Source organism: Gavialis gangeticus, unplaced genomic scaffold, assembly GCF_001723915.1.
Source record: "Gavialis gangeticus isolate Ggan-Ray unplaced genomic scaffold, GavGan_comp1, whole genome shotgun sequence".
Classification (NCBI taxonomy): domain Eukaryota; kingdom Metazoa; phylum Chordata; order Crocodylia; family Gavialidae; genus Gavialis; species Gavialis gangeticus.
This window is the reverse complement of record NW_017728994.1, coordinates 63,385,884-63,413,011: the sequence shown is the minus strand read 5'-3', so window position 1 is coordinate 63,413,011 and position 27,128 is coordinate 63,385,884. Positions and strand designations below refer to the sequence as shown.

Here is a 27,128-nt window from a genome sequence, read left to right as displayed (position 1 = left end):
TGCACACAGCTTGCACACAGGGGTGGTGGATGGCAGCAGTGCAGCAGCACCATGGGATGGTTGCACGTGGCACATGGAGTAGTGGATGGCAAAGGCACAGTGCCAGTTAATAAAATATGCCAGCTAGTAAAATGCTGGGAAACAGGGATTTTACTGTACTAGAAAAAGTGTAATGTCTGTACCTGGCCTTAAATGCTACGAAGTTCTGATTCAGAGGCCGTCCTCCTAACTCCCATGCTCAATAGCTACTGATGCACATTTCTTCCAAGAACCTGTCAAATTCCATTTTGAATCTGGTTAAACTGTCAACTTCCACAACATCTTGTGGCAATGAGTTCACACTTTAATTACACACTGGGGGGGGGGGGGGAAGAATGCCCTTTTGTTAGCCATTACATCTACTTCATATACAAGATGACAAGGTGAATGACTTCAGAAAATTGGTTCATTTACCAGGCTAGCGCTCCTTAGCAAGATGGTGATCAGTTTAATGCAATCAACAACTTAACAGCACTTGGAAACCAATAATTATTACCCAATATAAGTAGCATTAAATTGTATGAGTTAATTTCTTTGCATGCAGGAGCCTCACAAGTAGGAGACCTCCACTAAGCAGCCTACCCATTCCATAGGTCTACATATTCAGCAGTGGCTCTGAACTGCCAGTTAAGGAGTCTCCATAGTGAGGCAGGAAGGTCAAGAGTAACTATCTGCATCCTCTGAGGAAAAGCAGCGACAAAATGCAAAATTAAGCCAAAGCTGCATTAGCTCTCCAATATACTTCCATCCATGCTACATAGTAGCCCTTTAGATAGAAGTTCTGGGGTAGTGACTAGCAAAGCCATGTTATCAGGGAGACAGAAGCTAGACGAAGGACCCTGGAGTATGCAGGAAAGCCATTTGTAATCCCAAAGTCTATGGGACCCTGTATTTTTGGCAGGAAAATGAACCTTGTCCAAAGAAATTATTGAGAGTGGTGCTGTGAAATGAGCCTAAGGGCATTTTTCTGTTCAATCATCCATGGGTTTTCCCATTCAGGGATGATGATCTCCACAGAAAACTATTACTGAACTATACTTAAGGTTGATACAACTGATGATGATGAAATTCTAGGTCAATGGAAACTGGGCTATTTTAACAACAAAATCTCTATTAAAAACTGATCCCAACATATTTTTATTTCATTATTTATTGAAATAAGGAATATAATTTATTGACATGATTTATTGAAATAATGAATATAATATATAATTAATTCATTACTTATTATCCCAAGATGTTTTTATTCCATTATTTCAGGAGAAAAAGACAGATTTGGTTCTACTACTTGCTTAACGCCCCCTCCCTCACACACATCCCCTTTCTTGCAGATCAGTTCTTTCTTCCCAAGTCTAATCAAAGATGTCTAAATGTCCAGTAATATCTATTAGGTGGCTCATACACAGAAGGCAGAAATTATCTATAGCATGCAAGGGCCCAATTTAATTACTACTTCATGGACTCAAAGCTTTTTCAAGTGCAAAATAAGAATCTGGAGGTCTGATTCTTCAGTTATTATTTCACGCACTTATTGATTCCTTTTGGAATTCAGTAGTAGTGATTAATAAGACATTGCTAGTTTCAAATTCAATTAAACAGTTTTGACATTGACCTCAGCTAGAGCAAAGTTAGCCCCAAAACAGAACTAAACTCATACCACCACTTGGCTATGGGGTTAATCTTTCAAAATATACACCTGAATGATGAGACTGTAGAAAACCTAAACAGCCCCAAAATAATCCCATTGAAACTCAGAAGTCCCTACAAATATGACCAATAGCAAAGAAACTGCAGTCATGCTATATTATCAGGCAGAATTTTTTTTTGTATAAAATCACAGTTAATATTCCCTAAACAGGATTATATCCTAATTACTATTTTCAGAATTTCCTTAAAAGTATGGTGTTCTTACCAAAAAAGTTCAACTAATAGTATTATGTTATAGATACATGAATTAATTCTGTTGTTTGCCATCATGTCTATGAATGTCATGGAACAATGATATACTTTAGTTAGAAAATGAGAGAAAATATTTCTCTTTTCCATTTCCAAAAAGGCCAAAATTCTTTCAGAATTTAAAAGACTTTCCATTCATCAGGGAATAACTAGTTCAAAATGCATACAACATGGTAGTCCTTGTTATTCTACCGACAGCCAAACACACTAATTACATGCTCCATCTCAGGCTGCATGTACATGGCGCATGTCTACACATGCAAATGCTCTGGGGTGGGTTTATTTTAGAGTAACATACTCTAAAATAAACCCACCCCAGGCAGGCATCTACACATGCAGGGACACAGAAGCAGATTTACTGCTTATAGCAACAGTCTGCTCCTGCTCCCACTAGCCCTGCACCAGCCCCTTGCAGCAGCCATGGGGAGCTCTAGGCTCCCCCTGAGTGCTAGTCCTCGGACTGGCAGGGAGCATGGGGCCAGGAGACAGCTGTGTCCTGGCAAGGGCTGGGTCATTGCTCCCTGAATCCGAGAGCTGTCTGCTGCCAGGGTGGGCTCTGCCACAGAAGCCCAGGCGGGGACAATGTTCCCCTGCCCCAGCAGCAGGGAACTCCTAGCCCCCACTCCACAACTGCAATAATGGAGCAAGGGCTGAGAGATTCTTATTGCCAAGCCCCAGCTCTGCAGTTGCAGGGCCCAGGCTGAGAGATTGTTATCTCCCAGCCTTGGTCCTACAACCATGGAGCTCGGGGTGGGAGATGAGAATCTCCCAGCCCACTCCCCCCAACCACAGAGCGGGAGCTCCCTGCTATCAAGGCAGGGGGACATTGTCCCCACCTGAGCTCCAGTGGCAGATCCTGCATCAAGAGTAGGCAGCTCCCAGGGGCAGGGAGCAATCTCCCACCCCTTGCTGCCCAGTTGACTAGGAGCACATTTGCTCCCAGTTGGCCATCTACATGTGCTATACTGTGCAGTAAGTAAATCAGGAGTAAATTTGCTACTTGTATTTATAGGTAGCAAATTTACTCACAATTAGAGCAAATTACTATGCAGTAAGCATCTGCACATATAGACAGTGATGCTTACTGTGCAGTAATTAGCTCTAGTCTTGAGTACAGCGTCTCATGTAGACGCGCCCACATTCAGGTAATCTGGGAGAATTCTCCCAGGTTTGTTGTCCTGGTAGAAAACTTTCCCAGGGCAATGTTTAGATACATTTGAACACAGAGGCCCTAAAGAATGGAGAACTTGCAGTGCTGACACTGTACAGCTTGGTGAGGGTAAGGGGAGGAGTGGGGGAAAGCCTCTGTGTTCTGCAGGCCCCCTGAGTTGGCCTGGCAACAGATCGCAGCAGTACATAGGGCAGCCCTGACTGGCTGACCCAGACGGCCCATGATCATCCTGTGACTCCCTGTAGCAGAATGTGTGGATTGTGAATGGGGTGTGTTCTACTCCCTGCTAGAGCAGCAGAGTCCAGAGAGGGACACACTGTCTCCCTAGAATGAACCGTTACCTGCCCAATCATAGACTGTTACTGATAAAAATGAATGAATTTTTGTAAATTTCAAAGATGAGGATGGGAATATTTATGGAAATTGAGGGCCTGATTCTCCATTCAATACACAGAATCTGGACACATAAAACATGGAACCAACAGTGTTACCTCAGCACAGAGCAGATGAGACAGAATGCAGAAGCAGGTCCAAAATACTTTAAATATACAGGTTTGTACATTCAATCAAAAAATCCTTTTGTATTTATCAAGTAGGGATCAGAAACAATGTGACCTGCCTTTTCTGTAGCACATCTCAAACATCTGAACATTCTTGATTGATCCAGAAATAAAACATTTAAAAATATTCGCTAAATAAATTAGGACAGTTAATAGATTCTGAGAACTGCAGTCTGCTTGCTAAAATTTCTGCGCAAAAAAGGAGGATAGAAAGACAGAAATATATTATTCATTACGAATTAGTCAATCACTTTTCCTGAGGAAGCAAATATGCCAAAGTCTGGTCTTGTTACCTGCAAAGCATTCTAGAGCCTTTGAAATAAAACCTGCTTTATCATTATTATTATTATTATTATAATAAATAGGCACTTCTAGGAGAAGTCTAATGTATTTGGCAATCCTACACAAACTTGAAGTCTCTGATCCAGCTTCCACTGAAGTCACTGGGAGTCTTTCCACTGACTTCAGTAGGACTGGAATTAGTCTATGACCTACAAGTGCCTCCTTCCAGAACCTAGAAAAAGTAAACACTGGAGAATTGAGATACTTGCCAGGTATTATCAGATCTAACTATATAATTTAGCATTTTACACCCTACTAAAGAAATATATGAAGTAATTTTATATTAGTATGTTATTTCACACTGTCTGTAAAAATATTGCTAGCTATTAGTACCAACACTCTTCCATGTGTTAAGTATAACCGTGTACAAAGGAGAAAGTAAATAAATATGTGCTTATTACCAATACCCCAAAACTAGATCCAGCTCAAAATGTAGGTTTAGTTGATAAACTGGGATAAAACAGACCCATCAGATTAGCCTACGTACCTATGCACTCTCTATAGACTTTGGCTCTGTAAATTAGTTTAGCTGTTTGAACGATATTCTGAAAACTCTTTCCATCTGAATGTATGACCACCCGATGTACCGTTAAACCATGTGAAAAAGGCAGGGAGTAGTTGTGATTAGACTGCTGAACTCTCAAAAACAGTATGCCAAATCTTTCCCAATTTTCCCCATAGGTTTAATTTATGAAGTTCATAGGCAGTGCCAAGACAGAAGGATTGCTGTGTTGTAACTATATTGTGTATGTGTTATGGAACAATAAAGTACCTGCATTATGGAAAGACATTCATGTATTAGTCAAAGACCAGGATTCAGACTGGTTACTTTACACACCCAAATGTGACTTAGGCAAAGTTTAACTGCCTACGTTCCAAGAGTAATCCAAATTGGCTCTGTACCAAAAGCCACAGAACTCATTAGATGCATTCGTTCTGGACCGTATGGTTCCCTAGCTCTCTATACTTGGGCTTCTAAGCATGCTCACCAGTTATTCAGATGACATACTTATGTGCACCATAGCATTTAACTCCCTCCTGAGCTACCTTGCAATTCATATTTTTGGTGGGAAATACCTTAAAACTCATCCTTATTCCCTGTAGAAACACCTGCTGGTAGAATCACAAGAGTCATACCTAATGTGCGCTAAATACAGCTCAAAGATACTGATGCCCACATTTTGCACAATGGCCCTCCAGAATTCATTAGTGCACACCTCATGAAGTGAAAAACCTGTGTCATAGGCCTTTTCACCCTGAGGGGATTTCAATTCAGGTTTTCTACTTCTCAGGAGAGCACCCTATCCGCTAAGCTATAGAACAGGCTTAGTAAGGCCGCTCTAACCATCCTCTTGGACCTGACTTACTGAATAGCCAAGAGTTCATGAGTCATTGGGCTGGGGCTCTGGCCCTTCTCAGTTTGACTCCAATCTCCATCCCCAAACTGAATATCACAAACTTGGAAAAACACTGAATCAGGGGACCCAGTTTCTGGCTCAGGCTCCTTCCAAGATAAAAGCCTGTAGTAATTAATACAGAGAATATCCTTTGCAATTATAAGCTGGAGGGTTTTAGCAAAGAATTTCCTTCTTGAAAAATCTTACCCTGTTCTGTTCAAAGAGATCTATGTATCAGCTCTTTGCCAAACTCCATCTAGCCTTATAAAAAGATTCTTTCAATTATGCTGCAAAACCCGCTTCTCAACAGTTCCAATTAGAGTCTATCTTGGATTACTTTTCCAACTTGCTGAAAGAAGCCACAAGCAGACAATTCAAACTCCGAATGCCCATGTTTTCAAAGTTATTTAGTTACCTAAAGGTATAGATGGTACTTACTGGGGTTTTCAGAGAGGCCAGGTTAACTAACCTCCAAGAATTTCAAGCAATGTGGAAAATGCTTTGTGGCACCGATGTGTTATGTATCTTTAGGAACATAAATACCTGGAAGCAGAGCCACATAAAACATGCCCAAAGGGATGATGCACTAGTTAAAAAACAATGCTCCCAATCTCCCTACTATATACAAGATCACTCACTGAACACACTTACATAAGATGTTTACTGTCCAGTTGACTAATTAACTGTGCAGTAAACATCTCAGCACCTACATGTGCACCCCTACTCAGGTGCAGAAAACTAATATGAACTCCGCAGCATGGTAGTACCCTGCTGCAGAGTATTTTTGTGCTCAGCAGTACATGTGTAGATACTGAGCCAGCTGGCTGGGGCATGAGCGTGCTTCAGCATGGGGACTGCCTGCCAGCTAGCCCCATGCTGAAGCATCCTCACGTCCCAGCCAGCCCCTCCACAGCATGTTGAGCCCAGTTGGAGCAGCACTGGGCTGGCAGGCTGACCCCCTGCCAGCCAGGGCTGCTGCGACCCGGCTCAATGTGTTGCTGTCCGGGTGCACTTGTAAACCGTGTGCCCGGGAGCTTGCTCGCATGCCCCGATAAGCTCTGCAGTTTATTGTTGCACACTAATGGCACATACAGACAGGCCCACTATGTTGTTTCGCAGTGGTATAGACACCGAATGTCAAGGGCTGCAGCTGAATCTAAAATTGCAGGATGGTCTGTGTACTCACTGGCAGCCAGCTTTCTTTCCTGCATCAACTCCTACCCACTTCTTTAAGATGAGGTCAGTTTTCTCACTGCACTTAATGTCCAAGTAGATGCACGGGGAAGTATTTGTAAGTTTGAGGGTATGTTAAACGTCTTCCCTGGCATTCCTGCGGTGCTGATCTCAAACATGCTGTCCCACCTCTCTCCTCCTCCACATGTATCCAAACTAGCAATGAAGCAGAGAAGTTGCAGTGGGGACTGGGGCACACTGCAGACCAAGATTTTGGGTGTAGTGGTGTGGGCTGCCCTCAGTGCTGCTTCAACCTCACTGGTCTGTTTGAAACCTGTAGAACAGGAGCAAGCAGGCTAGACATGCTGGGGATCAGCAGCCCTGGGAAAGCGATTCCTTAGTTTCTTAACTGCTGTTAGTCATAGACGCATCATGGATGTTTACTATGCAAAAAAAAAAAAATGAAATGAATGGTACCATCATTTGCTGTACTTACATAGGAAGAAAAACATAGCTATTCAACAAAGTATTGGAGCAGTTAGAAAACTAATATATTCAAGTGTAGCTTAATAGAGGAGAACCATATTGAAATGATGAATCTGACACCAAAGAGAACTATCCAATTAGACGGCTCAAGATTACATCAGAGAAAAGTATTTATCCTATGGTGAACTCAACAGACTGTATAATAATCTTCCAAGAGAACTGCAGGAACCCCTATTAGCTAAGATGTTTAAAAATCAGGCTGGGAAAAAAGCTAAAATATATATTTTGTCAGGAACAATCGATCTGGCACTAGGAAGGGACTGATCTCCTGAAAATGATACAACAAGGCTGTTCTATCTCCAGCTTCTCTGAATCTAGTTTAAGAATGGGCCTAAACTGAAAAGTTTGGGTCTGGATCCAAACTCAATATGTTTTCAAGGAAGGGGCTTTTTGGATATAGCTCAATTAGGGTTGGCGGTGAACAGTAAAGTCCTAATTTAGGTTCTAAATCCAAATGCCTGCAAGGACATTAGCAGTTGTGCAAACTGGCTTGTCCTCATGATGCATTAGTGGAAGTATAAAATGAAGACAGAATTCCCATTTCTGTTTCCATCCTGCCTCGCTGAATTACGGCGAGCTAATTGCTGGGACTGTACAATCAGAAGTAAATTAGCCCTCATATCCTTTTCTCTTTCCTCTGTCTCCGTCTTTCTCGTGATATCTGGCTCCTTTGCATACCACAGTCTTATTAGCTGAAATGAGATCCTCCTTCAATATCTTTGTGCCATTTGATTTGATTGCTCTGCCCCCTGGACTGTTTATGCATTAGACAGTTATTGGGTAAAAGGAAAAAAATAACTGGCAGCTGGACCTAGAACCCAGGACTCCCTCCTCTCTGGGCTACTGTGTCATGATGCCTCTTTCTTGTTATCCTGTAACGTTTGCATTTCCTTCTGCCCATTGCCCTAATTTGAGAAGGAGGGTGAAGAGTGTCTTTCATTAGCTAGCTTCTAACCTGGCAGTAATGGGTCTTCTGCCACTGAAGCCAGGGATGTTCTTGAATGGCTTTTTTGACCTAAGCCCATACACTGACCCTATATTCCATTTAGTCACCTTGTTTGTCTAATACGGCAAACCCTGCAGACCTGATATTCCCACTGAAGTCAACAGAAGTCAATAGATCTTTTAAGCACACAAAGAATTCAGAAAAAAGGGAATTCACTTCCTGAGGAAAGCAAAGGCAGAGAGTTCATTATTTTACAGGCTATTTGCTGTTTGTTCTAGCTCAAGAGGAAAGCTAGGGCTGGACAATCGACTTCATTCTTCAGATTCCCATGGTGACCATAAGCAATAAAACTCTGAAATAAAGGCATTTTTAGGATGTGACTATCATACAAAACCAAACTTTTCTGTTTGGTCATAAATATCAGGGGCTATTACATTGTGATACTGAATATTGGGTACACTTAAATCATTTTAAAAATATATTCTGCTCATATCTTCTAAATTTTCTCACCCAGGCAAACTCAGATCTCCCAACAAGTATAAACTGTCTAAAATAAAATGTTCAGCAAAAGCAGAATACATTAAAAAAAAGTCAAACTGAGAAATCTTTCTTGAATTGGTAAACACACAAAGCTATTTATGGTAACAAAGGGCTGACTGATATTGAAAACAACCTTTCTGATTTCATTGCCAGCGTTTATCACTGGACAGCTGGTTTACTTGGAATTGCTCTACTGAATGTAAAACTGGCATTATAAGAGCCTATTTCCCGTTCACTTTCTCTGGACTCTACTGTGGAAGGCAATAATTAAACATAACAAGGGACTGTTGTACGATGGGCACTTTTCAACAACAAATATCTAAAGACTTTGACATTATCGATTTTCAAATAAATTGCACAATAGAAGTCTGGGCTCACACTTGGCTTGTGGAAAGATCTTGTCAACCTGACGCAGACACCAAAGTGACATCGGTCATGTAATAAGAAGGGAGAAATCAATTACAGGAGGCTTTATGTCCGTCCTATTAGTATGCTGCACGCCTGCAAATTCAGCATGCTTTTCAATCACCCACTACTATGCATTTGGCTTATTCAGTTGTGTGCTTTATTTATTCATTGTATTTGTCACTTATCAGCCAGTACACATGCATCTCATTCAATTAAATGTATTTTACTGATGCACTGTATTTCTCCCTGTTCTGTACCCTGGGTAATCATTATGTTATACATATTATTAATTCCAGTTTGTCCACACTATAATAGCTTTTATTGATTTCAGTACGATTCATGCTGTTTGTTGTGTTAAATATACCAGAGCATCATGTCAACATGAACAACCATTTTGGTTTTTTTCTTTTTTATGTTTTGTTTGATTTCGCTACCTTGCATCGCATAGTTAAACAACGCCTAGTACCAAGAGAGAAGAAAACAGGGGGAAACCTAGCATGCCTGTCCATAAGGAGGCATATCGGGGAAGACTGGCTGAAGGAGAGGAAGAAAGGTGGCCTAGTTGGGTAGAGGCAATATCCTACCTTCTGCTGTGCTAAGCATAAAGGGGGATACGTTTCAAGATCTTTTAGATAGCTAGAGCAAACAGCATTGCCACTACACGCTACGCTATCAACCACAGAGGAGAAATTCTGCCACTGGCAAGCACACCAGTGTTAGCATTCTCCAGAGGCAGGACTGACTTTCTCCTCTTCCTCACTGCAAGTCAACACTCCTACCCCAGATGTGCCTCTTGAAGAAGTATAACTTATTCAATTGCTATGTGACTTGCACAGTCGCAAAGTAAGTGTTTTGACATGGCCAAAACGGCCAACAAAATATAGAGCCTTTGAAATATTAAATACCAAAAGTAGACGACCTTATCAAAAGGACACCCTGGTCCAATTTAGTACAGGGTCTGTGCTGGCACAAAGTCTAGAGTAAGGATCATTAGTGAAAAGTTCTCCAGAGCAAAAAGATGCATTAACCACCGTCATTAACTAGGTCAGACTAAAGGCTCATCTTGCCCAGTATCCCGTGTCACACACTGGTAGAAAGGGGACACTGAAAAGGAGAGTGAACAGGGTATGACACATTTTTTCCATTGTTTCTCTCTCACTGCCTCCAGCATTTAAGGCCTAGGAAGCTCTGATTCAGAGACTGTCTCCCTAATTCCCATTCTCAATAGCTACTGATGCACCTTTCCTCTGAGAATTTCTCCAATCCTTTTTGGACAAAGAAGTCACAACCTCAGTAATCCTATGCAGAAAAGGCTGCAAGGAACATAAAACATGGCTAGGGCTGTTTTATCTTGATTTGAAGCATGTCTTCAGCAGCCTCTACACATGGGGTTACAGTATCTACTCAGTGGGGAATGGTAATTTTGTCTACTTCACAGTCAATCCTCTCAGAGCACAGACAGTCCCTGGAAAAGTCATGGAGCAGGTCCTCTAGGAATGCATTTCTAAGCACTTGGAGAAGAAGGTGATTAGAAACAGTTGGAATGGATTGCTTTCTATAATGAGATGACTGGCTCTATAGATACAGGGAGAGCAGTAGATGTGATATAACCTGACTATAGCAAGGCTTGGATACAGTCTCCCACAATATTCTCACAAGCAAGCTAAGAAAATAAAGTTGGACGAATGGACTGTAAGGTGGATAGAAAACTACCTGAATCGTTGGACTCAAAGGGTATCAATGGCTCAATGCCTACTTGGCAGCCAAGCAGAGTGTCCCAGGGCAGGTAGGTCCTGGGGCCAGTTTTATTCAATATCTTCATCAAGAACCTGGAAGATGGGATGGGATGGGATAGAGTGCAACAAGTCTGCAGATGACGCCAAGCTGGTGGGGGGGGCAGGTAGTAGATATGCTGAAGGATAGGGGTAGGAATCAGAGTGGCCTAGACAAATTGGAGGACTGGACCAAAAGTAATCTCATAAAGTTGAATAAGGACACATGTAAAGTCCTGCACCTAAGATGGAAAAATCCCATGCACCAATACAGACTGCTGACTGTGTGCCCTTGTTGCAAAGAAAGCTAACAGCATACTGGGCTGCATTAGTAGGACTGCTGCCAATAGATTGAGGGAAGTGATTATTCCCCTCTATTCTGGACTGGTGAGGCCTCATCTGGAATACTGTGTTCAGTTTTGAGCCCCCCACTACAGATAGGACGTGGACAAAGAGTCCAGGAGAGGGCAACAAAAATAGTTAGATGGCAGGGGAAGAGAACTTATGAGATGCTTATTTAATTTGGAGAAGAGAACACGGAGGGAGGATGTAAGAACAGCCTTCAACTACCTTGAAGGGTGGTTACAAAGAGGATGGAGCTAAACTGTTCTCAGGGTAGCAGATGACAGAAAAAGCAGCAATGGTTTCAAGTTGCAGCAAGGGAAGTTTAGGTTAGATATTAGAAATATATCATGTTCCATCTACTACACAACTGAAACAAATGCAGCTCAACTGTAACATTCCCTTTCTTCATGAATTAATACAACAGCCAGAGGGTGTGCCTACACGTCACACATGATCACCAGCTCCATCGCTGTAGTGGTGCACTCCCTGGGTACAGTGTTGTGTAGACACACCCACAGAGTAGCAAAATTAAATTCTGATACTGCAAGCAATTCTACTACAGGCCTCCAGCCTGGCTCTTAATCTATATGGTACAATGCTACCCTGACTTAAGACTAACACTAAGTCTTTCATACTGTAAATATACTTATCTTCTTGGTAATCCTTTTATGTGCCATTAAGCCATTCAAAAAGATGATCCCTACTGTCATTTTAGACTATTTCCTGTATCCAAAGAGAGAAAGCTGCTCAACCCTTAAAGGGTTTAAATTGGAGATGTAGGGAAAAAACATACTTAAGTTGCATAAAACTTCCAGATGCACTTTGAAAAAAGAAACCTCAGCATTACCTGCACTGAACAGGATGATTGCACATACTCGGTAATTCATGCTACAGCCAAAGTTTGAGTTTCACTGCTAAATAGTCAACCCTTTTTCCTGATAAGCTGACTTCCTGTATAATAAGGAAACATCCAAAACAAGGTCTGATTTTCCCATCCCTGCTCAATTTGAGATGCTCTTACTCAGATAATACAATGCCTCTCTGGCTGCAAAAAAATCTATCCATGTTTTGCTGAGCCTAAGTATGATGTCAGTCAGGCTAGAAGATCAGCTTGACAGCAGAACCCCATGAAAGCATCTTCCTGTGATGTTTCACCCTACATTGTACAATTTATATTTTTAAGATTAGAGGCCTGGATCTCTAATCAGTTGTTTGTAACCTCACAGAGGGCCGTCCCAAGTGAATAGAGAAACGTATCATCAGTAGAAGCCAAACTGAACCATGACATGGAACTCATAGCTTCCTACCTAAAACAGTGACAACTGAAGCTGAATATACAGAAGACCACCTCCGCACTATTTCATCTGAACAATCATGCAACGAATGCCAAGATAAGAGTTGTTGTGGAGGGAAAAGTGTTACCGCTCAAGAAGAGACCAACCTACTTGGGTGTCACTCTAGACAGAAGCCTAACCTTCCACCACCAACTGAAGAAGTTGAGGCACAAGGTAACATCAATAGCAGCAGCCATTAAGAAACTAGCTGGTACAACATGGGGAGCCGACTTCTCTACCTTGAGAACAACTACACTAGTCATGGTTTATGCACCAGCAGAATACTGCCTTCCTGTATGGGCAAGTAGCACCCACACCCACAAACTGGACAGTACCCTGAACTCGACACTGTGAACAGTAAGTGGTATACACAGAATGGGCAATATGTTCATCTTGGCAGGAAGACCCCCTCATAACATCAAGAGGTCTAGAATACCGCTTAACCTGGCAATAGAAGCCCAACAGAAAGACCATCTACTGCATGACACGATTGAAAAATACCCAATGCAGAAACATCTAAGAAGCAGAAAACCCCTACCAGTACCCTCCAGAAACACCACAAAGGAAGCAGGAGCACCATGCTATCATCATGGCCCCAGAGAAGGTGGGAAGAGCAATGGAATAATAACCACACCCCAGTACACAACTACATACAACTACCATCATATCACACCCACCCTCCTGGTCATAAACTCCCATGTAAGGCATGGGTAAACCTGAATCAACTGCGATCAGCCTATGCAGGCTTCAACAAAATCAAACATAAAATGGGCCTTACAAACTCACCATTGTGCCCCTATGGCAAAGGAGATAAGACAGCCCAGCATATACTCACTGGCTGCCCTCTATATGGTCCACCAAACAGTTTGAAAATGTGCAGTAATATTGATGGATCTACTTTTAAATGGTTGGGGGAGTGGACTTTCTGAAGTGATATGCAAGAAGAAGAAGAGAAACACTGGGGGGGTATGTTTGGATAACAGCTTTTTTGATAATCTTCTCACCCTCCTGAGCTGGGTTATAAGCCCCACAAGCGACTGGCCCAGCTTTGCAACCAAGTAACTAGAGCCCAGCATATAGTCTTGTCATTACACTGCCATCATTCATCCAGGAAATACTACTACTGAAAATGATGCGACCAGGAATAAAGGACCTATTGCGGGAGCGGGCAATTATTTCAGGTGGAGGGCCACATAACAAGTTTTGGTGGGCCGCATAAGTAGCCCCACCTCTTTTGGGAGCCACATAGGTAGCCCCACCCCTTAACAGTTGCTCCACCCCGGGCTCGCCACATTGGGACCGGAAATCCTGCCCCCAGATATATTTAGGACCTTTGCCACCAGAAGTCCTTCCCCTTGCTGCCCCACCCCCCCCACCAAATACTCTGTTTAAGGGGGGAGGTTACCGTCCTAGAACCAGAAAAAAAGGAAATCATACACTAGAATCAAACACTTACTATATTTTAATGTTATGACAAAAATATTTGTCATGACTTGTGATTGTGTAGGGTATAAAGAAGAGACTGCATAATAACTCAAAACTAAAGTTTTACTCTTTTATACTGTGGGGGGGTGAGAGGGTGTGGCTGCATAGGGGGGCATAGGATATGTGTGTATGTGTATGTATATGTCGATGGGGGTTGTGGAGGCAGAGTGTGGGTGTGTGGAGTGTGAGGCAGGATGTGGGGATGCACTCCCCACAAGACAGTCACAGAATAAAAGGAAGGTAACATGCAACGTATTGTACATGGAAAATGAGATTCCAGCACTGGTGACGTCCCAACAATACAAACTTGTTACACGTTCGTGTATCTCTGAGTCTACAACCAAACAAACTTTTCTGTCAAAAGACTTGTTTTGCATGGATCAGATTTTAGATACGTGTATCTAAAGCACTCTGCCTGACAACAAGGCCAAGGAATACTGTAAGAAACACTGATTTGATGGTAAGAATGACTCTTGAATTGGGGCTTTTAATCTCTCTTTACCAGCTGCCTGGCAGCATGTTGCTTTCACTTGTGATTTATTTCCTTCACATGTTCAAATGAAAAAGAAAATACCAAACTGCAGTGGGCTACTTTTAACTATCATTCACAGAGAGATACTACAGTTTATCATGTCAAGTCTCGTTCTTCTCAGAGCAAGTTTATTTTTTTTTGACACTATAAAAAGAAGAAATCATGGGAAAAAACCATAAACTTCTTTGGTGCTGCTTAAATACCAGGAATATGGGCAAACTCCCCAACTCTTTATGTTACAGTGCAGAAGCTATAGCTGAACTTAATGCTGGAGGAAGTATGGTAATATTAAAGATAAAATTCCATTTTCACTTACACCTCTGCTACTATGGTACCACTCCACTAATGTTAATACAGTCATGCCATATTACACTGGTGAGAGAACAGCATTTAGCTCTAAGGGTGCAATCTATATAACACTGACACAATTCAGTTAACCCATCCTGGTCAGTACTATTGGGCTACAGGCTATAGTACACATTTATCAATAGTAACTTGTAGTTGGTGCAGTTCATTTTATTCCACTCTGGATGGGAGGGAGTAAGAAGAGCCCTCTGACAGACATAGTTAGTGTCTGGGACAAAAGTATTCCTGAAGGAAGGAACCGAAGGAGAAGTCTTAGGCTCATGTTCACGAAGGGAAATTTTGGACTTTACTGACTCCAACTGGAGCGTGTCCTTTTTTTCAGGGGTGTAGGTTGTAGCCGTGTTGCTCTAAGGACATAAGCAGACAAGGTTCTTTGGGTAAATCTAGTATCTTTGATTAGACCAACTCAAATAAAATATGAGACGAACTCAAACTCCAGAAAAAAAAGGAGGGTGTCCTTTTTCTTTGGAGTTGAGCAGAGTCCACCATGATAGCCGGCAGTTAGGAAATTTATAGCGGGAGGCAGCACTTCTGAATATCTCTGGTTTGGAACATCCCAGGAATGCAGTCTGACTCTCCATTTTATATTATGTTCCTACTTGCCACACTTGGGACCAGTAGAGGACAAAAGAAGCAGCAAGGAAATTAACTTCCTCTCATTGCAATTGTTTAAAATAAAAATCTTGACATTCCTATAATCTGAATGACCCTGCTATGCAGAAATAGTGGCAAGAAGTGATGTAAAAGTGTAGAATAGTGTTTCTGCTAAGTGAAAATGAAATATTTATGAGAAACTGCTTTCTAAGACTTCAGAACATACAGCACCATCAGATACTGAAATATTATGACAGGGATTTCCAACCTTTTTTAATAAGTGTACCCCCGGCGCCAGACACGGAGCTGGGGGGTGGCATGCAGCTGAACGAGGAGCAGCGGCACAGGGTGGTGGATGGCAGTGGTGGCCGCGTGCATGTTGTGTCCCTCCCCCCCCCACGCAGTAGTTTAAAAGTAGAAGTTCTTCACTGCACCAAGATGTTTGCAACTCGGTGTAAGAAACTAGCATTTGAGGACATTGCATATATTTTACACAAACAAAATAACTGTATACTATACATATATACAACTCCCCACATAACAACTAGACTGTTGACTATCAAAAAACATGTATGGTGTCATGGGATACTGCCCTGTTTTAGGAGCATCCAAGGGACAAAACTCTTCCCAATTTTCTCTCCAGCCCATCTTGCTGCAGCAAGTAGTTAGTTACTACTGATTTACCACTTCCTATGTGGAATTGTCCATGCTGGCACGTTAAGGACACTGTCAAAACCTCCCATTCTCCATCTTGGAGGGGGCACATGGCTATCACTTACCTCCCATATGCTTAACCTAAAAAACTGGTGGAACTCAACTAAGTTGAAGAAGCAGCCCCACTTACCCTTTATTCCCATCTGCCCTTCATAGTCCAGCCTTATGACACTGGACTGTAAATGCAAGTATGATTCTGCTGCGGAGTAAAAAACTCTGCAGCAGTGCACATGTAGATGCACGCAAGCTGAGCAATCTCAATGATTCAAACTTATGTTCACTAAGTTGTTTTACAAAGATAAGAACTACTAGATGGTTTGTAATTTTCTCAAAGTTCAGTAAATAAACCCAGCAAAATTTGCTTTATATCCGGATTCCTAGAAACCCCTGAAAAAGTTCTTACAGGTCTTGATTTTCTCATCTTCTTTCACCTCAAGCAACTTCTTATTCTGCCAAATTCAATAAGACTTCCTGGGAAACAGAGGCAGTACTCAAGGAAAGAGGCACAGTACCTTAGTTTTTAAAAAGAGCAATACCAGACAGCTCAAGACATGTGCTTTCTGCACTCCTGACTCACGACACAAGTTCTGATCCCTCCAGCAAAAAAGCATGTCACAAAGAGCAATGTTAAAACATAGATGAGGTTAACCTTGCCAAAGGTATACTGTTTTCTTGAATGAACTTACAGGAAGAGTGGATACTGGGAAAGCTCTTTCTGCCTTCCGACACCAGATCTGGATCACCTGTGCAGTGCATTTCAGTGTTCATTACTCCATCTGGAAAGCAGCGGTAAAAGAAATCGGGACGCGGTCTACAAAAAACACCATGAACATTTAAAACATAAGAGCTGTAGTTAGAAACAGACCTCAAAGCGATTGTTAAATGTATTGACTATCACAGAGGGTGTTCAACTCCTTCTGTTTTATTCTACCTACAGTAGCAATTGAAATGTCTCTCTTTGCAATACGCTGTTTTATTTCATGCTGAACTTTTACATAGAGCCTCTCTAGGCAGACTCCTCCAGCACAATGGCTTAGCAGGAGTTGGACAGGTCAGTCTCTTTAGGCTGGTGGGTTCAAAGCCTGAGGTTATGTAGGGGGTTGGGATAAAAGACTCAACCCCGCAAAGGATTTTGCAGGGCTACTCTTCATATATCTCACAGAGCGGCCAACCTGTACATTTCTTTCAGTGAGCTAGCAGTCTATCCAGGGCTGCTCCACAGGGTAGCATAGGGTTTTGTTGACCTTCCTACTGGTAGCCACCTTAAGCGTCACTATAACAGGGAGGCCAAGCCAGCTACTTAGGACTGGGATCAAGCAACAATCAAGTTCTAATCCAGAAACAATCAAGTCAGCTTGAATGTTGACTTCCTCTGCTACTGTGGTTTCTTTCCGATACAACGGTGACTCTGACCCAGCTCATGAGACTGTTGGGAGGACTGGTTACTGAAGTTTCTAAAAAAAAATACTTGTAAAATGAAAAGGGCTAAGCGTTCTGAATGCCAGAACTAAATATTTGGGGTGAAAAGTAATGAAGTCAAACTATAAGCAGAAATATTTTGCCTGCAGCACTCCTGTAGCACTAGAAAAGAGGTGGAACCAGACAAAATTCATTGGACAAAGTTTATTTGCTGAGGAATGCAGTTTTGGATGGATCAAACCTATTTGTGAATTCCTGCTTAACTCAGCAAGCAATAAATGTAAAAGTCTAAATGTTTCAATCAATCCAAAATGAGTTTTCTCTCAGGGTTTGGCTTGTTTGGTTCCCCCCCACCCCATTTTGCCCAGAAAGGCAAAAGTTCTGGCTGACCTAAAACACATTCTCCTCTTTCTTTTTGTTCAGATTCTCACAGCTCTAGAAACAACCCTTCAGGGCTCTGACTTCTAGCCTAGGTGTGCTCAATGAGCCCTGGTGCTGCTGGGAGATGTCATCTGTGGTATTATGTACTACATCAAATGCAGTTCCACTGTCACAGGGTGAAATGAATTGATTTCAATTCACTTTTGCTAGTGGGAGCTGGCAGCTAAATCCCTGCACACTGTGGCTCTTCCCTCATGTGCCATCAATGAAATGAATGGATTTCAATTTGCACCTTTTTTTGCCCTGTTCTTGTTTGTCTGGATCTTCCAACACACAAGCACGAACAGCAACAGCAAAGAATCCTGCAAGTCAGATGCATCGTAATGAGGTCGTGCACCGTCCCTACCAGGGCTGAGCAGAGCACAACAGAAGTCTCTGCTAATCCAGTGCGTTTGGAAACGGTGGTTATCTTTTTTCTTAAGACAGATGATATTTGTCAACTCTGTATTAATTTGTTTGACTGTTTAAGCCATCATTTATAATATGACAAGACTTACCTCCCCACTATTAATTTAATAGTATTTGTACAGACTCCATTCAGAGCTAGAGCCAAGGAAACAGCTAAAAAGAAAACAAACAAACAGAACAATAGTAATATAGCTGCCAAGTTATAAAACTGTAACATTAAAGCATTTGATTTATGGATTGAAACTTTTATCAGATTGAAATTGGATTCTTTAGCATAGCTGAAAGATTTTAATAACCCCAATGGTTTTCTTATTCTACTTGTTGAGGAGCTTATTTGAGACCAGCACAATGATCAGGGACCTTGAATGCTGGCTTGAAATGCTAGGTCATCTTTCAGACGTATGAGAAGTGACTGGAGAGTGGGTTTCTGAATACACCTGCTCTGTTCAAATTACTATACCAGGAGCAAAGCAGTGGAGAATCAGTTCAATAGCAAAGAACATGTAACATGTTTGCAACAGGAGCCATCTCCTATAACTATCTGCATGAAACCTAGTACACAACACCATCTAGCACCTGGATGCTCTGCTCCACTAGCATCTGAACAGAGCAGATTGAAATTTTTTCCTATCTTCTTTAGGAAAAAAAAAAAAAAATCAGCTGTGGGATGGACACAAGAATAATAACTAGGAATGGTCTAATAAAATGATGTTTGTTTATGGTAGGGAAATATCCTGCTATTTACTTGCAAAGTTCACTAGACTCCATGAAGAGCCTGACCTAAATCTCTTGGAAGCCTTTATGTTGACTTTAACAGGCTTTGGAACAGGGCGTAAGTTTCTCTCTGGTTAGATATAAACTGATTTAATGCTGCCAGCCACCTTACATGCTATAATGCAAGAACCGGTGCACTTTATTTCCTCCTGGAAAATCTATCAGCAGATCTCTTATTTTCAGCAGAGCAGTTACAGTGAAATAACTTTCAATTATGACACCCACACCAGGCTATTTTCTCATTGGACTGCTACCCCAATTGTTGCAGTCCAAAACCCCGCTAACACTTATCAGTTGGTATCCATAAAATCAATGTCCGAGGACACAGTCTATCATAAGAACCTCTGCCATGTCATAGGATTTGTCTATTTTATTCTTTTTTTAGGTAAAAAGCAACAACAACAAAAAGGGCATTCCCGGATATTTACAATGGCTGCTGGCAAAAAAAAAAAAAAAAAATCAATCCCAAGGACAGGGGTGTTATCCAATATAGACCTTCACCTTTTACTTTCAACCTCTCTCTCCCTCTCTCCTCCCCTCCACCACACACAACCCCAACACACATACACATATATATACATGCATACACTCCCCACCACCACACACAGCCCCAACACACATAAACACATATATATACTTCCTTGTACCCAGGCTTTCATTTATTTATGGCAACTTTAGGTAGTGGCTGTACAATCATTTTTCTGAAAGATCAAATGCTTTTGACTAGTAATGTCACAACACCATGTTTTCTTATTAAGAGAAAGGGAATATACAAGACACACCATTCCTAAGATATACTAAAAACCCTCTGATGTTTCTACCAAGCTCTAACATGACTATAAAACCACAGGGCTGATTGTCTACACAGCCTTTCACATTCTGCAGCCATCTCCATCTGCAATGCAAGTGCAAGCCAGGTTCAAAATGCTATCACAGATATAAGATTTGTGCTTCCTTTTTAATAGCTGTACTAGTGGCAAAGCAAGGGAAAACTACAGCCAGCCTCTGCAGTCTTTAGCTGAGAGTTGAGGTGGCACAAAAGAAATTGTACTAGCAGCATAACAGTTTCTTGGGTTTCCATAAAATGCACCAGATCCTCATATTGTGTGACAGCAGAGTTCCATCAAAGTCAATGAGAATGGTCTAAACCAAGTGGTTTTCAACCTGTGGTCCGCGGGAACCTGGGAGTCCACAGGCTATGTCTAAGGGGTCTGCAAAAGAGGACTATGATCAATCAAAAGTGTGTGAATACCCAAACTTACAATTCGAAGGGGTCTCCACCTAGCTGAAATGTTGAAAGGGGTTTGCACCTCCATGCCAAAGTTTTTTGGGGTCTGAAAATGAAAAAAGGTTGAAAACCACTAGTTTTAACCAGTGGTTTTCAACCTTTTTTGGCTCCTGGCGTCCCTTCAGAACTCCAGTGACTTGAGTGACACCCCAATTCAATAACTAATTTATTTATTGCAGCACTTACCTCCTGGCAGGGGGGAAAGGGAGAAACAAGCACTTAGCTCCCAAAAGAGGCAGGGCAGGGACAACCATGACCTTATCTTCTTGCACTGAAGCCTGCACAGAAGAGCCTAGGCTCAGCTTCTCACACATGGGGAAGAGGCGAGGAGCGAGCACTTAACTCCTCACACAGGGGGTGGCAGAGACAAGTGCAAGCTTACCCAGCAATGAGCCTGCACTCACCTCCTTGCGTAGAGGCCAGGCAGGGAAAAGTGAGCACTTATCTCCTTGCACCCCATGGCAACCTCAAAAGGACCTCATGGCATCCCAGGAGGCTGCGGCACCCCTGTTGAGAACCCCTCGTCTAAACCAACGTTCTGAACAAGTTCACATCTGAAGATGAGATCCCATTAAACCACTAAATCTGATTCATCTCTTTGAATATACTAAGCCACAAAAGGTCTTATGTTTATGCCAATATTGAATAAATGGGGCTCATGGCTACATCAAAACCACGGTTTCATATGTGCTTATGTGGAGGGGAGGAGGTTTTATTATCTGGATCCTGTGGATCTAATGGTAAGTACAGTCCAAACTATCAAAAGCAAATGCAGACCAGAAGATTCCTGGGCCAAAGAGGTAAGAACACGTGGTGGAAAAACAGATCCACGGTTCCTTTTATTTTGAAATAACAGCAATAAAATTAAAACCAAAACTATACCACTATGTATTTATACTTATAGCTACATGTCCCCTTTCTAGTGAATGTATTTACATCAATAAAATATCACTTATAATAAATTTAACAGTATACTACCAACTACTGGCAGCATCAAAATAACAGTCCCCAATATCTTTCTCCAGCCACTATAACATCAGCACAGAAAAAACAACCACAGACACCCTATGCTGCCTAAACACCGTTTCCATTCAGGCTTGCTCAGGCAAAAACCTTAGCAAACATATGGCTCCATGATCTGATAGTCAATACATTTAAGCAGCAAAGCCAAGAGAACTTAAGAGTCACGGATGCCTCACTAGAAATGCCCTGCCAATATCTGAAACTTTTGCCTGTAAGTAAAGTGCTTTGGCTGACACCAGACTTTGTTCATTTGCAAGTAACGGGGAAAAAGCCACTGGTTTTCAAGTAAAGAGCAATTCATTGGGACACTTTCTGCCAAAGATACTAGCCACTTAGCACGAGAAAGATCAAATCTACTTGATCAGATAAACAGTAGAAACAGAGAAGAGATCCTCATGTATTTAGAAAGATAACGTACAAGAGAGATTTTCTTAAGACGCGGTGAAATTCTGGCCCAATTGATGCCAACTCCAGTGGACTACTACAGAGCCAGGCTTTCACCCATGGACGCCTCGTGGCTCAGAATACAACTTGGTACAACTTTGGGCAAAAATGATTAAAAACGTTTCATTTTAAAAGCAGGAATACTTTACCTAAGAATGCCTCCTTAATTTCAGTCTTGTCTGTCCGCCGGATTATTTTTACCACAAAAATGACTGCCAGCGGTGTGAGAAACGAAATTGCCTGTAAGAGATAACAAACAATCTCGTGAGAGCGCCCACTCCTGCCAGTCCCACTGATTAATAATTAGTTCCACTTAGCTCCATTTAGATGAGATGGCTAAATGATCTTTATCGAACTCCTGACCTCAAGCAGAGTGGGATGATTTGTATTTGTACCTAGAGGGCAATGAATATATTAAAAATGGTAATATAATTGTGGGTTATAATTGATTTGTAATTGCTTAGGGCTATATTTAAACTGTCAGATTCATAAATGAAAAGGAGAAACAGTCTATAAAGCTCATGACTCATTACTCCCACTAGCTACACCTCTATATGCTTACAATGTTTTCTAGAAGCATTTAAGTGCCTTTCCTCCTCCGTGTCATATATCATTCACAGCAGCGTAACATTTAATACCATAAAGCATATTGGGGTATATGCCCTAATCCTGTAAACATAATTTTATTCATCAAGTCAGACTATATGTCTGATGTTTGTAGGGTCATATTGTGCAATTTATAATGGAAAGTAACTACTGTCCTCGTGTTAAGTAGCTTATCAGAATGCAAGCAGCCTCACTGAATGCAACAAATCAGTTAGGCTACTCCCAATGCAAGATACTACTGCCTGTGAGAAGAGCTGTCAGATTTATACCCACTCTTTATTTTGTTTTTCATTCAGGCCAATCACAGTTAAAATATCTGGTGAACAACTCGTGATGAGGATATTGTAATTTGGTCTGAAAAGCAATAACTATTTATTACCATGAAACAGGCTGAAGACAAAGCAAATGACCTCATTACTATTTTGCTGCTCCTATTTTTTCCTCTGAATGGACATCCGACTGAAAAATATTTCTAACTGGACTCACTGTGCTACCATGCCACCTGCCTCTAAAACTGTCCTTCTCTGGCTGCCATAAGCAGACCCAGAGTCCCATTGCTTATAACCTCTGTTGTGAAATGCATATTCTTTCATAGGTCCCATTATCCCCCACCTCAGGAGTACCAACAATGCTGAAATTCTTCACTACTTTTTATACACTTTACTGCACTGTACAAGGAGCATCTATCAGCAGGAGGGTTATCTTAAGGATCGACAACCTGAGGAACTGAGATGGGCAAGAGCCAAACGTCACATGGACTCAAATACTGGCCTCCTTCCACATGTTGAATAGTACTCTACCGCATAACCGGATTCACTAACTACCACTTGTAGAGCAACGTACTATGGGATCTAAGGGGCCGGGTTGGGGTGGGAGGAAGGGGACAGCAGAGAAAGGAGTCAGGCTCCAACTTGAATTTGAAGTACTTAGACTGTTTTGCAAAATTTCAAAATAAAAGTTAATTAATGTATTTGGAGACTGCAAGTTTATGATTATTAAGCACATTGCTTAACGTTGGTCAAACATGGAAATTAAAAAAAAACCCTCCACTTCTGGAATTACATCCACAGCACAGTGTGAACATAGTTTATGGCATCTATAACTGGCAAAGGAATCAGACCTGAAATCTGTCCTCAGATGAAGGTACATGACTCCTACGGCCTCTGATATCACTCATGAGTTTCCATTAAAGGAAGCATTTGGACTTTAGCAGATGAATCATGTTGCAACTTTAAAAAAAAATTACAGGTTTTCAACAAGTGTGTTATCATAAAGAACATTTCTAGATTCATGTGATGAACATCTTTCAGCAGGGACATTGCTCTGCCAGCTCTGTAACTGAAGGGAATCAATTATTTTATATAGCAGAGAAAAGTGAGAATAGATGTCTTCAACTTTTTAGAGACTCTACAAAATTAACCTGTACGTCATGATACTGATCTGCCTGCCATGTAAGCATGTGCAAGCTGCCTACTCTCAGCCACACCGTGCCACCTTTATTCAGATTGACTAGTATCTTACTACTTGTGTAGTCCAACTGACAATGAAGACACGATGAACTAAAACTCCCTTCTATAAAACGGAATGGTACTCAATAATTGGAGAACAGCCTTAAACGCCTTTAACTCCTCAGATTAAGTGAGCTGCATAACATTTCAGGGTATTTATTACTATTATAATATATCCTGCACCAGATTCCAGTCTCATTTCATGTTAGCCATTGACTTATACAGGTAAAAATGAAGCCAGGAGACAGCTTCCTGTTTTTATATTGGGTTTATCGTGCCACTGATTCTTGTGCAAAATACTCACTGTTTTAAGTTAGCATTTAGAAGCAGTTTTATTACCCCAGAAATGTAAATTCTCTCTTCACCTTTGTCTCTGAAAACAGACATGAAATGCTATTGCCAGAGACAGTGAAATAAAAATGGTAAAGGCAAAACCTAGAATTATTATTATTCTAAAAGTAAGGATTCCTGACACCCCCCACCCCCCCAAATCTGTCTTCCATTGTTGATGGTGGTTTAATGGCATTAGAAATCTTTTGAACAGGCAGAAGCAGCAGAAGATACCGACAAACGACAGCATTAAAGCAGGCTCTAGTTCCAAACTATTTCACAGTCAGTCTTCAGAAATCGGGTACCAGTGCAGATTTCCACATTTCACAAATTAAAGGATTTATGCTGGCAGTTCAGAATAGTTTACACTTATAACACAGTCTTGATCATTTCTCTTATGCAAAGGTATTAAATATTAATTATTAACTTGTAATGAGTACATATTAAGAATTAATTGATGTTAATTTACTTCTGTGCAACCAGGCCTGGCCTGTGAAAGATTTTTTTTTCTGCAATAGAAATTTCAGGGCTCACATCCACAACGTATTTGCCAAGAGTCTAGAGTAGTGATTTTCAACCAGTGTGCTGGGGTGCTACAAGATCCTTTTAAGGGTACCACAGGATGCAATCGCAATTTTAGCATTTTTAGATGTGCCAACACCTGCACATCATTCACAAGATAAACCCAGGTATTTCAAATAGGATTTCATAATGTCAAAACACTCTGACCTGCTATGATCTTTCTGACCTCTTTGCAACAAAAACAATGCTCTGTTATTTTTCCTTAGTCAAAAAACAAGTGAAAGCTAAGAGCTGGGATTTTCTTTACGGGCATCTTGAATTTAACCTTGAGTCATGGCTCAAGCCTGAAAAGGCTGAAAATCACTGGTCTAGAGAACAACAACCTCCTCATACAATTTTAGGTTACGGTTCCTTTTCTGATGCTGATATCTTCCAATATTGCTTTGATAGCAAACAGGAACAGGAATAGTCTCTTTCTGTCATTATTCATATGGGCAGTCTAAAGCTACACTGAAGTTGCCCAAATCCTAGAGAAAAGCACTTCATGTTCTTTCTAATTACTTCAATAAGTCCCCTTGCACATTCGATTTAATTTGTGTGTAGGAAAGTACTGATTTTCACTTATGTACTATTTTATTACTTAACAGCATTTGTAACAGTTTAGGGCAGGGGTGGTCAAAATATGGCCTGTGGGCCAGATCTGACCCTCCAGGCCATTCTATCCAGCCCACAGGACTCCTAAAAAAAAAAATTAAAAATATTTATCTGCCCCTGGCTGCCTGTCAGATGACAGGAGCCAGGGGCACTAGGACCCAGGGGGAAGCTGCTGGAAGTAACCAGCAGCTCCCCGCCCAGCCAGAAACCCCTGCCTTAGCAGAAGCTTCTGGCCTCTGAGCTGCTGCTCCTCGCTTCCCTCCACCAGAGAGGAAAATTCAAGTAAGAATGGAAGGAGGGAGGGAAGGATCACCAGTGTAGCAAGAGCCAACTGGCACCACGCAGTTCCCAACTGGCAACCACACGGTGTTCCTGCTGTGTCACGTGGTCCCAGCCCTGCAGCCAGAACCGCATGGTGCCAGAGCTACAGGTAGGGAGTGGCAGGCATGGGGTGGGGGCAGGGTGGGAAAGGGAAGTGGCAGCAGGGGGAGGTGTGGAGCCTGAGCTAAGGCCGGTGGCAGCAGGAGCAAGCTGGTAGCTGCAGAGATGGGCTGGCTCCTGCTGCGTTATGTGGTCACGGTGTTGCAAGCAGGAAAAGCATGCTGCTGGGACGTGCCTAGCTGTGCGGTGCCACACCGCTTGGTTCCCAACTGCAACGCTGGGACCACAGAATGCAGCAGGAGCCAGCCCGGCCCCAGGGCTCTCAGCTTGCTCCTCCTGCTGCCACCTCTAACGCGGTGTGCCTGCAGCTCCCGCAATCGCAGTGGGGGAAGCCCCATGGTGGAGCCCACTGCCTCCCCCACTCCATGCTGCACAAGTCGCTAGACTCTGCCCGTAGTGGAGGGACCCCTGTCCCCTGCTCTCCTGCAGAGTCCAGTGGGGGCTTCCCTGTGGGAGCGCGGCAGCTTCAGGCTTGACAGAGGCAGCCAGGCAGGCTCCACTCCTCATCCCCACATACAGCACAGCCCAGAGCCATGCCCCGCTGGGCATCCATGCCTGTGCCAGGCACAAGCTCCCTAAGCACCCCCCACGCCTGCTGCTGCTACCAGCAGCAGGGTCTGTTTGCCATGTGGGGGAGTGGGGGCAGTCCCCGCATCCCAGTAACCTCACATACACACACCCCACAGCCCCACACACAATATGAGTAAGACTATTTTTGAGTTATGATGCAATCCCTTCTATATACACAAACACAAATCATGACGAATATTTTTTGTAATAAAATTAAAATATGTTATAGTAGGTGTTTGATCTAAATTACCTGGACATCTGCTGGGAGGAGCAGTCAGCCAGGTCAGAACGCTCACGAAGGTTCTTTGCCAAGATACAGGACCTCCACTTAACCCAGGAGGTGCACAGTTCCACTAGGGGAAATGCCCTGCTGGACCTGTTCCTGACCACAGGCAACGACCCGGTGAGGGGACTCCAGGTTCTTGACCACCTGGGCGATAACGATCATCGCTTGCTGGAATTCACCATCCAGCACAGGGT

The 27,128-nt window shown here is 42.3% G+C and overlaps 1 protein-coding gene across 1 annotated transcript in view; it reads right to left on the bottom strand.

The window, feature by feature from the left end:
- Window positions 1-27,128, bottom strand: part of PLPP4 (phospholipid phosphatase 4) — a gene marked incomplete at its 5' end in the record, with an annotated part of 155,221 nt that overhangs the window by 78,739 nt on the left and 49,354 nt on the right. Inside the window, 3 exons of the mRNA XM_019502170.1 lie at window positions 16,907-17,031; window positions 18,578-18,641; window positions 22,167-22,257. Of these exons, the coding sequence (XP_019357715.1) occupies window positions 16,907-17,031; window positions 18,578-18,641; window positions 22,167-22,257 (280 nt within the window). The remainder of the gene's footprint in view (window positions 1-16,906; window positions 17,032-18,577; window positions 18,642-22,166; window positions 22,258-27,128) is intronic.